We start from the raw sequence: 13,961 nt of genomic DNA on the forward strand, positions 1-13,961 counted from the left end.
GAACTCTAATCTTGGTAGGCTCAGTCACGTGATGGGCATGGCTTAAAGTTTGACCATAATATGTGGTAAACCTCTGTGTGTAAAACAGCTGCAGCTTTCCTGCAATTTAATGATTCCTGACAGCAGAGCTCACAGTTGTGCTTTTAACTTCTTTTAACTGGGGGCAGGAGCATTTGTATCTGGAGTTTGCTGTATAAATAGGCTATTTATGCAAATTGCTGTTAGCTTTTTTTCTCTGTTGGCAGCCAGTGACCTGCGCTGTTTCTGTAATCAAGGACCCTTCACAGTTTAGCAGAGAGGAGACCATTTATAAAACCTCAAACTATGTGATGATGAGAGTAGGGATGATGCGCTGAAGCAGATTCACATCCTTGCATGGTTTTGACTTTGATCCTTTGATTAATGTCGCAGAGGAAGAAGGAGAAGAAGAAGAGGAGATTCCGACTGAATCCTCTTTGCTGCCTGGCGGAGAATGAGGTTAGGTTAGCTCCTCTCTCTCACTCTCTGCCTGACTGAACTCCCATGTAGGATATCCCCGGCAGTTCTCGTCTGTTAGCCTGTCTCCCTCTTCCACAGCCATCTGCTTTGGTCCGTGTGTGTTTTCCACAGCTGCCAACATACTACACAACACCGTGCTGTGCTTTCCAGGCCAGCACTGCCTGCCTGCCTGCCTGCCTGCCTGCTGCCTTGCTCACGTAAGCCCTGTCTCAAGAGGGAATTCACTCAGGCTGGGTGTAGGTGGATTTATGGATGGAAGGCATGAAGAGCTGCCTTTTGTGACTCAGTTTTGCATTTTGTTTGGAAGAGACTGAGGTGTATGAGACAAGCTTAACAGAGACTATGGAGATGCATGTTTTTCATGAATTCAGCTCGTCTGGTGCAACATGGCACCATGTCACTGTTCCATCCAGTCTTTCTTCTTTGAGCGTCACCTCTTTCCACCTGTATTATAATACGTCTGGAGTCTATATTCTAGCTTGAATGGAGTTTAGAATCTGATATTGATAACCATATTTAACAGTTTAAAAAAATCCTTGAAATATCTCTATCTGTATAAGCCAGACGACAGGCAAGCTGCTAACATATTTTGTGTCCAATAAAGCGCTAATGAGTTATTGTTACTTCAGAGATGAACTTCAATTGGAGATTCTTTGTGTCTTCTGTCTCTCTGTTTGAAATACTGGTAGGAATAAGGGAACAAAGTGCATGTTTTTCTTTCTTCTTTTTTAGGCAAATAGATAAATATCACTCCTTCCTCTGTGCTGTATTGCAGTAAAACAATTTGAAATTACATTGTAAACATACAGTGTTACTCTTGATGCTTCAGGTCCTGTTCAGATCAACAATAACACTGGATAGAAAATGCAAAGGGCTGCGTTGGTGTGGGCGTGTTGCTGCTTGCTACAGGGTACTGGTGAGACAATAAAATACAAACTAGGAAGTCCATTCTGAAGGCCCATCAGGTCCCTGGACACTGAGTGAGTCCTCTGTCCCTGACAAATCAAATTTGGCCTCAAAACATTGTACTTTTCTGCACATACTAAGAAGAAATGTTAACCGGAGCAAATAAGTGTTGGAGTCCTTATGAACGGCAAGCATAGTGATGCTTTTTAATGTTGAATGAACAATGTTTTTTATTCACTCATATCTTAGAGTTTTTAAATCAGGATTCAGGTGACTACTGTATATCTGGACTCCAGTATCAGCTTCATTCTCTCTGCACTGTTCTTTGAGCTTCATGTCTCCTTCTCTGTCTCTGTCTGCAGTTTAATCTGCAAAGTGCACCTTGGACCATTATTGCAGTAAATCTGAGCCCTCTAACTTGAGCCAGGATGAGTCTGTAGTGTACCGCATTGCTGCAGTCAGCAGCAGCATCCTCTCAAACTGCAGCTCACTACAGGCATCTCTGTGAGACTGGTGCATTGCTCTACAGTGTGCTGGTGTAAACGCATCATCAGGCGGAAACGCAAAAATAACCTACTACATTAAACTGCAGAAAAGGCAAAAGTGGGCAGTGGGGCTTAGAAGACCCCATGTGGTAGTTTTCCTAATTTCTGCAGCCATGCACTAATTGGACAGGTCAGGTTCCACCTCACTGCTCACTTCAAACCACTGCAGGGTTATGGTTTCATGATGTAATGGGGCTGGTTAAGTTGCTTTATGTTAAAAATGAGGGCGTTGTTGGTCACCTGATATGATGTACTTTCCTTTTTTTGTATAATTGATTCAAAAGCAACTGTAACACAAGTATGTATGAGTTGCATGTTCTTATTGTGTTGGTGAATTTTATTTTGTCTGGCTTGTGATCAATGTCAAATCCTTGCAGCAGAAGTTTTTTTCATATTTAAAGTGGTGCTGCTAAAAATGGTAATAAAGTTGTGTGTGGTTAACTTAGATGACTCTGGCTGTACTTAACTGTAGTTGGACTCTTGATGACGAATGGAGTTGTGGGCACTTATGCTTACATGGAAATTCTGCTCACCGTAATGAAACAAATTACTGTTACTCATTCCTTTTCTGCACGATTTGCAGAATATTGTTTGATGTTCAATACTGTGTTTTATATAAGATCAAAACTACTTCCTTACAAATATGATTGCTCTTCTTTTGGGACTTGCTTGTCTTTATCCTGAACATGTGCTTGCTCACCTATGGTTGTTCTGGAAATCGGTGCACAGTTAATAGCATCAAGACCTTCATCAAAGGACAAAGCATTTAGCGTTGTATTGCCCTTGCTAAGGCTTGATTTTATATATACTTACATGTGCAGTTTATTACCACATTATATGGAGAAAAGCAGCAAATCCTCACAATAAATTTAGTGTATTTAGGCACTGCAAGAAAGTATGATTTCCTAGCCAGCCCCATCCCCCCAACCCACCACTGATCCACATCGGCACATGGAAGATAATCCAGCTGCACTGTGCTGTGTTGTGTCGTAGATCTACTACCATGCCTTTTACCCATCAGGGTCATGGCATCATCATCATCACCTGATAGCAGGTATGACTGGTGTTCCATAGAGGCATGATTGAAATGAATTGAGCAGTGACCGTTAAATGAGTCCTTGAGAACATGGGACACCTTATTCGCTTCCTTGGAAATTGATGAGAGGAGAAAGTCACCTTCATGTTAACATTACGTCGTCGGCTATGAGACATGACTCACGTGAGTGCAGCCACTGGTGAAATAGGGTAGCATGGTGCCGCTCAGCTCACAGCTTTGTCAGGGTGACATAGATGCCACGCTCTCTGCAGCTCTCCTTATTTGATTTTATCCACTACAGTAAACTGGTCTAAAACATCAGCAGTGCCTCTCCTCTCCCTGTCAGGCTGTGGTGTTCACTTGAAATACTCTGAGGAGGTCTTATAAATGTGTGTTAATGGCGTCAGTGTATACCTAACCCACCCTGCCCAACCCTCATTGATGCCCAGCTCCCTTGCTGTAGCCCTCTCTACAGCAGTGGCCTGCTTCTTGGGCAGACACTTTGAATTATTCATAGAATCACGTCGCTCTAAGCAGCGGATCGGCTAGAGTTGGCTGTCGTGCACCCACATATGTACAGTCCACAGCAGGCACAGCATGATGAAGTAGGATCGAGATCTTCATGTGTTCATGTGGGCTTCATGTTTGTAGCTGCCTGGCCTTCTGCAGCATTTTTGCTGCAGGACCAGCATGTTTGTGTTGCGATTCTGTTTCTGTAGGTGAATGGTTGTTCTGATTATTTCAGACTGGTATGCAAAGCCTTTACTGTGAAGATGTTTAAATCTGTATGGTAAAGCTGTGGGAAACTACAGAGGCTGCATTGGTGTGATGGTTTATTCATTCAGCTCATGTCTGCAGAGTGAGGATGTGACTCCATCTAGTGGTGGAGGCGTGCAGCAATCTTTGAAAAAGGTGATAGGCATAACGTTGCTTGCCCTCACCTTCTCTCCTCTCTGACTATAATTTTTCTATAGTTTTTGTAAAAATAGTTTTATATTTAAGTCGGTGCCAAATAACAAGTGAACCAAGACCAAAATAAAAGTTACAAGTGGCACATTTATTGGATTGGCTTTTGGTAATTACCGTTCTGCAACATTGGAAATTTTGGCAGTCAGGAAATAGTTGAAGCAGCTCTGAGTCTAGTCCCCTGTGAGGTTAGCTAATGGACTTTGTGGTCATTGCTGCACTTAACCTCCCTCACATCTTGCACTACACTTGCGCAGTCCATTGGCTTGAGATCCACCTTGCTTGTGGCCAGTGGTCGACTGGATGGCCAGTTAGATCATTCCAGGCAGGGTTAGCATAGAGCCCTGTCTCCCCATTGCTGTGGGAAGGTTGGCACAGCATTGTTTAATTATCCTCTCATGCTCCTGACCTCGTCTGGGACGTGTTGATCATTATCAAGTATGCTTGATATTTTCATTGGCAGACTTTTCGCGTGAGTGGTTGAACACGCTTAATTGCTTACCGTGGCCAGCAGTAAGATGGAATTTATGCTCAGTTAATGTGAGAAGCCTCCTGGCGTAACATGTTGCAGCCTTTCTTTTTGCCTGTTTGTCCTCTAAAGCCCATTTAATCCGTCACTGTGATTAATATAACGTCTTACTTAGGTGAATAAATGGGTGAAAATGATGACATGTTTAACCACAATTCTTAACAGTGATCCACAGCATTACAGCTAGCAAAACATTCAGTATTTTCTGACTGGAAAAACTGATGGATGTTCTGAATTGCTGCTTTGAAGTATATCTGCCAAATTATAGCATCATTGTAGGGAAACCCTGAAGTTATATTGCGGCAGAAACCAAAACCTCATCACCAACTGGCACTCTCTCCTTTCCAGAGGCCCTGATTGGTGGTGAACTGTACCCTGTGGTCCCGGTGAAATAACACCACCCCTGGCAGGCTGGCCACACCCCCCTCCCTCCTGTCTCCATGTATCCTGAATCTACCACAGACTCCCCCGCTCGCCTCTCCCTCCGACAGCCCGGCTCTCCCGGCATGATCTATAGGTGAGTTGATATACCGTATACACACAACACATGACAACACATCAATGAACAGACTGTTTGGAGATTTGTATACAAAGAAGCGCCAATAAATGATTGATCATACTAGTGAGACTGCAGCTGTGAAGCTAGTGAAGCTGCTTGCTTAGTAAATGCAGCTTGTAACCTGTGAAGCTGTGTCTGGTGAACATTACTGGAAATCTGATGAAGCTGCTTCTATACTGTACTAAACTAAACATGAGGCATGTTCAGGGTCTTATAGTTACTTTATGGAATCAGATGAGTTTTGATGTTAATAAATACACACAGAAAGATTCTGTTATAAATAGCAATAAATGTTTTTGTGTGCATTGAAAAAGATTTTTGTGGAGAGATTAACATTCATTAACACTGAGACCCATCGGATGCCGTAGTATTCTAATTATCACCTAAAACCCTGCCACAATCAAAATGTTAATCACCATTTGTTGATGTGTGTTGAGATCTCAACATAACAAGCCCAATACAGACAGGAAAGAATAATTGAAGCGCGACCAAGGATAAGTACACAAACTGTCACACATGCACATTCGCATGTTTGTGTCTATTCCCTGGAGGTTTAACCATTACCTGCCTACCCTGAATGAATGCACACACCATTTTGTCTTATACTGACTAAATTTTACAAATGAGTTGGGGACAACAGATGGACTTGCTGCCCCTAAAGTCTGAAGTCCCATAAATTATGACATCAGGCAGCCAACACTTGCAGGTACATCACAGCATTTTTAATTGTCACTCGCCGCATCGTGAGTTGTGTTGACTTCGTGCCAGCAGCGTGGACACCCGTGCCTAATTTGTACAGATTATCCTGCAGTCCAATGGTTGACCAGCATGTGGCGCCAGAGACTCATCATCTTAAGAAGCATCTGTTCCTCTCTTCCTGTCCAGCAGCTTTACGGCTGTGTCTCACGTGGACAGATGGGGTGCAGCGGCTGTCAGCTATAGGTTCTGTGATACTTTACTAAAGCGACTGGACAGCTATTGGACTCTTGTGTTTCATAGACTTGAGTAACATAACAATAGAGGTTGATGAGATTTTGACACGACATTTTCATCTGTCCTCACTGGGAATATGTGGGACATTGAGACGCAGTGCAGCAGCCTGTTACCAGCTCATCATTCTTAATGGTCACTATGCTGGTTTACATCCACTGCTCTCCCACACATTGTCATACTAAAGCTTAAAATGTTCCGCTGCCTTTTCCCAATGGTAACACCATCAAATATCTCATGCTGGATTGATCAAAACCTTAATTATATAATGCACAGTCTTCTCCACTTCTAGTCAAGATATTAGAGGGAAGCACTCCATATGAAACAAACAGGAATAAATAATGGATGCTGAAGTGTTGCCTAATACAGAAAGCCTCCTCTTAAAACAAGTGCAGGCTGAAGATGTAACTACTGCATTGCCGAGATGAGTGATTTATAGTCTAGACTGAAGAGCTCCATTTGGATTGTTTTATTATAACTAGGAAATGTACAGTGTGTTCGCAATTAGATTGATTAACAGCTATCAAAAAAAGATTTTTTTCTAGTGCTTGATGAACTGAAAGATCATAACTTTTGTCGGCACACACTTAATTTCAGGATTGCGAATGAAGTGCTGTTTGACTTGTATTGGTCTGTATTTTACAGGTGTGCATTAGAAAAAAAGACAAAACCTTGTAATGCATATGTAAACTAACAATATCTTGAAATATTAAAATCTGGTTATGAGTATAAACATGTACAAGTGTAGACACTGTGAGAACAGGTAGCTGGAGCTAATTAAGATTAAGCTTTGTATATTGACATGAGAAGTCAGGAAACGTCTGTTAAAAGATTTGATTATTTTCATTTGCACAAACACCTTGAAGATTGAAGAAACATGCAGAAATAACTGCACCTTTCATGCAGGATCATTTATTCTAGTACTTTTGTGAAGATGATGCAGTGATTGTGTGTTGCCGGCCTGAAGTGTCACATTGTCATACATAACTTCATCCAGTGAGCACTGAACAAACAAAGCTTAGTCCATGCTATATTTAATACACTACATGTGTGTTTGTCATGTCTGACGCAGTATTTTCGCTTTACTCCTGCTTTACTCCTCTGTATTTTGCGCCGTCTTTGGCTAACTGTCAGCATCCTTCGTCGGCACAATGTCTGTATCTAATTTTCCCGGCTGCTAACCTCTTTCCTTTCCTGCTTGTATTAACCAAAGCTTTCCTTTCTCCTCCTTTCCCCTGATGTCTTCAGCGCTCGTTATGGGAGCCCCAAACGACAGCTGCAGTTCTACAGGTACCTGTCTGTCTCTGTGTCCACCAATCACTGTTTGTTGTGGCAAAGCAGGATTTTCTATGTATGTTTTCATCTGTGTATTTTTGTATTTATGTGCAGTAAGTATAACATTCTGTGTTTTCTTTTTGTTTGGTTTCTCTATAATAACCTTGCTGTAGGGACTTGCTGTTCTGTCATTTAAAACCATGCATCCATTAGTAAAACTCTGCGGCATAGATAACACTTACCATATACTATTTAGCTGGCAATGCACTATCCAGCTTAAACCTGATAGGGGAGATGATGGATTTTGTTGCAAGGTTGCTCACAAAACCTTCGAATCAACAATAACTGTCCGAGTTTGGATGATTTCTTCCCTTTTTTCACCCTTTTTTTTCCAGCAGTGACACTTGAGACACCCGCTGTTGTTCTTGTCAAACTTCAGCATAAGAGACGAAGAAGCTAAAACTAAGAAGCACTTGTTTTTTGTGTTTTCTCCTTGTGCATGAGTAAGCAGATAGTCATTTCCTTTATTCATCATTTCTATATTAAACTGTAATCCTGTTTGACCTCATGGGACTTCAACCTGATCCGTCAGAGGGACCGTTGTGATCAGTGTTGGGGATGAGATAAAGTTCTCATAGAGCAGGGTTGCTGTACTCAGTCTTCTAGTACTGAGCCTTTTTAGATGGTCAGTCTGTCTTTCTGCCGCTTTAGTCTGTGATCATGTTTTATGATCTTATATCAGGCCTCATTCTGCTGATTCAGTTCTAAAAACCCCTGACTATGTGGATATGCTTGTAATGAGCTCACTATCGGATTTTTATCTTGGCGCCTCGCACGTTTCTGTCCTTTTAAAGTGCAAACCGTCCCACTCGCTGCTCCCCTGGTCTGTGTGAGAGGGATCGATTAAGCCCCCCATCTCTGTCTATCACTTTGACAGTGATGGGCTGGTGCAGAGGAGGGAAGTTTTATTCTTTTCAGTCACTGCTACACTGCAACACACAAATGCTAATATTGGAAACGTGCTGGCAAACACATGTACTACTACGTGCTAGGATGCAAATGAACTTTGGAAATATGATGGAATTCAAGTTGACAGGTTTTGGTAGTGCTTCGTCTCAACCCCATCTCATCTTTATGATTATCATTATCTGGTGTGTACATTTGTCTTTTTTTTTCCATTTTGCTCTATTCTCCATCTTGAGTTGTGGATCAACACTATTCTGTGTATCTGTAATGTGGTCTGTTCACAGCCTTTTTACTTTAACCTTCATGATTCTGTACCAAGAGTGCTTTTAGTGAAGTATTTCCGGCTCTGGCCATTGTTAAAACATTTGACAGCGTTCAAGGGACTGAGTGCTTTCCGATGATGAAGGTCGTTGACCTCTGACCGCTGCATGTCTCGTGCCTGGAGCATTGATAATGTAAAAGAAACTCTTCAAGCACTTGCTTCATTTTATGTGTTGCACGTGTTGCAGGTACACGACAAGTTCAGTGTCTACTTCGAAAACATGATTTTACTAAATTGAGTCAAACTACTCAAATTTAAGGATTGCTTTTGCTCATAGGGTTGATATTAAGGCAAACTTTGTTACTAGCAAAGACCTGTAGTATCCAGGTGGGTCAGAACTTCAACTGTAAGATTACAGTTGAGTCCTACAGTCATAAAGACCAGCTCAAAGCGATACGTCATGTTTCTGCTGTGGCAGTGTGTCCAAACATATTTCATCAATGTACATGTGAGCAGAAACTCAAAGGAACCAACTATGTGGAATCAGGCCATTTTAATAGAGTTATTGTTATATGCTGCACTGAAAAAACATGCTATAATAAATGATACAGGTTTTCCATTGTACCATATATTTGGGCCAGTATGATTGTGAAACAGGTGATACACTTGGCGAACCCTGCAGAAACCCTGGAGAGGCCGTATGTGAATATGGAGCAAGGTGTTTTTAGGGTTTTACTGCACAATGTTGAGATATTATTACTTAATACTGCCAAGTATGTGTGAAATCAGTGGCTGATGTTGTGCTATTATCGTATACACTTAATTCGGGTGCTTGACACTTCTGTGTTTAGAGGCCTCATTATTATATGACGTTCTGATTTTGACCTTGACCTGAACATAAGGCTGCTGAGATGCTGCGAGGTGTCCTAACCCGGTGTGGTTTTCGTAGTCTTTTTCTATGTGTGTGTGTGTGTGTGTGTGTGTGTGTGTGTGTGTGTCTGCACATACGTACACACAGCATGTGCTTGTTTGACACTGTGTGTGTTTGTCTGTGTGTCATCTGCACACAACACTCAGGCCCTCGTTATTGTCCAGCTCTTAGTATTCTTTCCTGTGGAACAACAATCAGAGGCTTTTAGCGCAAAAGCTTTGGTGAATAATTCAGGGCTGATATTATTTGCTGCGGTTAGCAGAAACAAGACGGGCCTCTAAACGACATAAATGGATTTCTTCCATGAGATCTCACAGGGAGGGGAGGAGGAGAGGTGTTGGTTGTGGTGATAGAGTATGGTCCAAGTGGTGAGGGGAGGGAAGGGATGCACTCTCTTATTCACTAATTGGTTTAGACGTTTCCTAGTAAGACACTCCCAGTTTGGGTGGACCTGCTTCATCACTGTCTGCAGTGTGTGTTTATAAGAGCAGACTGGAACCCCACAACCTCGCTCATGAGCCGACCCCCAAGAAATCGGGTGAGTTTGAGGAAAGACGTGCACTCATGACCACATGAGGAGTGTGTTTGTGTGAGCGTATGTTTTCCTGTGTAAAGGGTTGGCAGAGTGATCAGGAGTGTGTGTGTGTGTGTGTGTGTGTGTGTGGGTGTGTGGATGCATGCTGCCTAGCTTGAAGTCTCCTCCTTTATTTATGTCTTCTGCCTCTATGCGAGGAAACCAGCTGTTTGGGAGATCTGGAATTAATAGACAATTTGTGGGAGAGATCCACGTCGTTTCATGACATGATGGCGTCAGTGGTCCGACAGATTTTTTTTATTCCCTGTTGGAATTTCAGGCAGATAGTGTTGGAATTGTTTTGTGATAAATATGAAATGTGTTAGATTTTATTTTGGGTTATTTCCACTTAAAATTTTAGTTTGCAAAGGCGGTTTGATGTCAGTGTTGTGGTAGCTCTGTGTGCTGTACGTTACAGAGCCAAAGAAAGTGCTGTTCAGGTGTTGTATTTGTCAATAGATTTTTTTTAAAAGGATCAATAGAGTCTAGAGCTTATAGCATATTTCAAACCAGCAGGGGTAAAACCCCATTTCTTTATTCTGAAGTGATTACAAAGAAAAGACTCTGCATTGTGACCCAATATGAAAGTAATTCCTGCTGAGGGTACAGATCATAAGATGGATTGTGGAGTTAGTTTAGTAATTATTTAATTATTATTTAATTTAATTATTTAATAATTGCCCTTATTAAGATGCTAGAGTAAATCTCACTTAACGATTTAAGATTGATCCATTATATAAGGTTACGTTCATATTTAAATAATTTGTCTAGAACTCCATAATCTCAGAATCATGAACATGGATATGGAGTATGCTGTATTGAGTGTATTTAGTGCTTCTTCATCAGTTTTTTTTTTTTTTCCATGATTAGCTACAAGAATTAATTTACTGTTATTATTATCATTATTATAGAAAAGAATTGTCAAACTTTTCTCTATATTCCACTTCTCCATAGAAGTGGTATTTAGAGTATATGTGTGTTTAAATAACACTGGTCTGCAGGTCACAGTGTAATGTGTTCATGTATTAATATGAAATTGTATTCTCAGTGTACAGTACATGCGTTTACTAAGAAAGTGGCTTTGTGGTCAGTGCTCAGCAGTTCTATCAGCACTAAGTTGCATTCTTATAGTGATGGTGGCCGCGGTGCTGCCCTCTACTGATTAAATTCAGCACAACACTATAAGGCTGAATCCTCAAGGAATCCAATAGCTTAAGAACAAGTGTGTATTTAACAGAAGAAGAAAGACTGAATGGTTGACAAGTACTTTTTGAAAAGGGACACGTAGCTCCCCAAACCTGAAATGAAGATCAAGCCTTTATTAAAGAACCATGGAAAGTCCATATCGTGCAGGTGTTTGGGGATTCTTTTAGCTCTTGTGCCCATCTCTTCCCTCCAGTCCAGATGGACTTGTACCCTTTTGTGGGATACACTCAAATTGTATTGCAGACCACTCTCAGAAAGTTTCTCTCTTGGCTCTCCCTGTTAGCGCAGTCAGAATCATAAGTTAGACCAGGAATGTGTTCCCATCCTCTTGCTTGGTGCATGTTTGAATGCCTCCCCTTTGCAGATGGCATGCGCCCTCTTTGGTCCTGCTCCTTAATCACCAACAAGTCACCTGAAAGCTCCCTAACAGTGTAACCCTGCCATTGTGTACCTGTCAGGGGAGGGTGGTGCGGGGCTATGTTGTGCGACTCTGATTACAGGATGCATGGCCGTGTGCTGCCCCAAGCAGGAGAGCTGTTTTTTTATGGGAGCAGGTGCTATTTAAGGAGGTGGCTGTGCCCTACCGGCTCCTCGTTCCGTCCGTGTCCCTACATTATTCTTCACTGCACGGGTCGCCTCAGCATCACAAGGAGGAGGAGGAGGAGAACGAGGGCGGGGGGGGGGGCATGTTTGCGGGAGGGTACGCTGGTGGCCCCCGGGGGGCTCCCGGCAAACACAAGTCCAGTTACTGTCCTCCTGAAAACCTGCAGATCCCCAAACCGGCAGCGCCAGGCAGCGGTGTTCGGAAGAGCAGCAGCAGCGGCAGCGGCAAGATGCTGTCTATGTCATACAGCGACAGCATCCGGAGCGGAATCAACCGCTACCACTCGGACCAGGGGCTGAATCAGCCGCCAGCCAGGCCCCCCGACCAGGCTGAGCTGCAGAGACTCCGGGAACAGAGAGTCGCTGCTCAGATTAAGAACATGGAAGACTTCCTGAAGATGAATGGCCTGGCCATGGAGGAGTGTGTGTCCTATCAGACAGGCATGAAGTACAGGTAAGAGGGAGGCAGAGCTCGACTCGGATTCTCCCGAGACCTGGACAGAGAGGCTGAGAACCAGCAGGTGAGAGCAGCTTTGTGGTCGAGGGAGGTCAGATACTCGAGGGTCTACTGAACAGGTGTGTGCCATCGTATCTGTGTTTTTGTTTAGGTTGGCCTCAAAAATCACAGTTTTATACCTTTGCTGTTCAATAAATTGTCTCATCAGAAACAGATCCTCCCTTACAGACATTTTCATCTGTCTTCTCTGTTAGTAGCAGTTCAGTTTCCCTCTGTCCTCTGGTCAGACTGCACTCATGCAAAGGTACTGGGGCTCAGGTTTTATTTTAATCATCTAGGTCGGTGGCATATTTGCCCAACTACATTGGAAGGACAGACTGCTCCGTAAGGAGTTACCTGGCCCCTTAAAATCTCACTCAGGCTTTCTTTTCCTTTTCCCCTTGATCTTATAGATAGCCTCTCTTCTTCTCTGGCTGTGTGTTCCTGCCGTAGAGAGCAGAAATCAATCCTTTCTGTGTTTTCAAAGTAGAACTGAGAGATGTCGATGATATAGAGATAGCCTAAAATTAATTGAGATATTGTTTATGATTTTGGCTCTTAGAATATTGTAATGTAGGTTTAGTTTTTTACATATTTGTCTGAGTCGTAGTGTTTTCTTGCCTTATTTTAGTGTTTAAACTCAGTGATGATTAATGCTGCACACCTTCACGGCAGGCATGTGGAAAAAAACGTATTTTGACAATTTTTCAGTGAAGTGTTTTTATGAGTTGAAATGAAATTCTCCCACTTCCTAAGCTAAAAAGAAAATTTTAAATCTTACTGGTTTATCTGAAAAAGTCTTTGTCACATAGGTTGTTGCACCAGTATTTAGTTAAAAAGTCAAAGGCCGAGACTTGAGTTAATGTGCTTATGTATATACAGTTTTTTATATCTCCCAAGATTAACCATAAATGCTCTATTAACAAGTATAAAATGCACAACTAATGCACCATAAGAGATAAAACTTGAAACATTTGCTCATCTTCTCTGTGCCAGCAACCCAATGACAGCAAACCAAACACGCTATTTTATGGACTGTTGCTGTTCAAAGGATTGAGCCATTGCAGTAAGCCTAGCGGCTGTTGTGTCGGCTAATGAGGCTTGTTAGGCTGATGTTGTTATTGTCATGGACATGGATAACTTTCGTCACACACAGGCATGGCTGCTGTTGTTTTTGACAGAGGCCAGTGACCAGAACGCAGGTATGGCTGGCTGCTGTCGCCATGCCTGAGGTGACCAAGTCGTACTGTTGTCTAGAGGCAGTGTAGTATGTCACCACCGCCAACATGTTACCTTGCCCGTAGTTGCCTCCCTGTTGTGTAAAGCTCAGTCACTGGCCCATGACGGGCTTGGGTGCAGCTTTCCAAGTGTGCATGTAGAAAGGGAGTTTAATATTGCAAAGAGCCTGTGTGGTCATTTACTTACAAACCTCGGAAAGGCTCCTACAGCAACCATCAATACTGGTTACGTATCACTAACACTAAAGCTGTTTATCTGTGATCAGGAGCTTTTTGTCTTCTTCTGTTCAACCTAATAGATCTAGTAACAAACCAAAGAGTGATTCATGATATTTCTTTGCAGTGTTGTATTTAATTATTGGTATTGGTGAACACAAGAGT

General features: G+C 42.4%; 1 protein-coding gene across 2 annotated transcripts in view; it reads left to right on the top strand.

The window, feature by feature from the left end:
• The window catches only part of kcnab2a (potassium voltage-gated channel subfamily A regulatory beta subunit 2a), an 83,143-nt gene that overhangs the window by 26,082 nt on the left and 43,100 nt on the right, over positions 1 to 13,961 (top strand). For both annotated transcript variants that reach the window (XM_076760987.1, XM_076760978.1), the window contains exons 2-3: positions 4,829 to 4,997; positions 7,278 to 7,319. In XM_076760987.1, the coding sequence (XP_076617102.1) occupies positions 4,921 to 4,997; positions 7,278 to 7,319 (119 nt within the window). In that variant the 5' untranslated portion in view covers positions 4,829 to 4,920. The remainder of the gene's footprint in view (positions 1 to 4,828; positions 4,998 to 7,277; positions 7,320 to 13,961) is intronic.

The sequence above is a fragment of the Chaetodon auriga genome, chromosome 2 (assembly GCF_051107435.1).
Source record: "Chaetodon auriga isolate fChaAug3 chromosome 2, fChaAug3.hap1, whole genome shotgun sequence".
NCBI lineage: Eukaryota > Metazoa > Chordata > Actinopteri > Chaetodontiformes > Chaetodontidae > Chaetodon > Chaetodon auriga.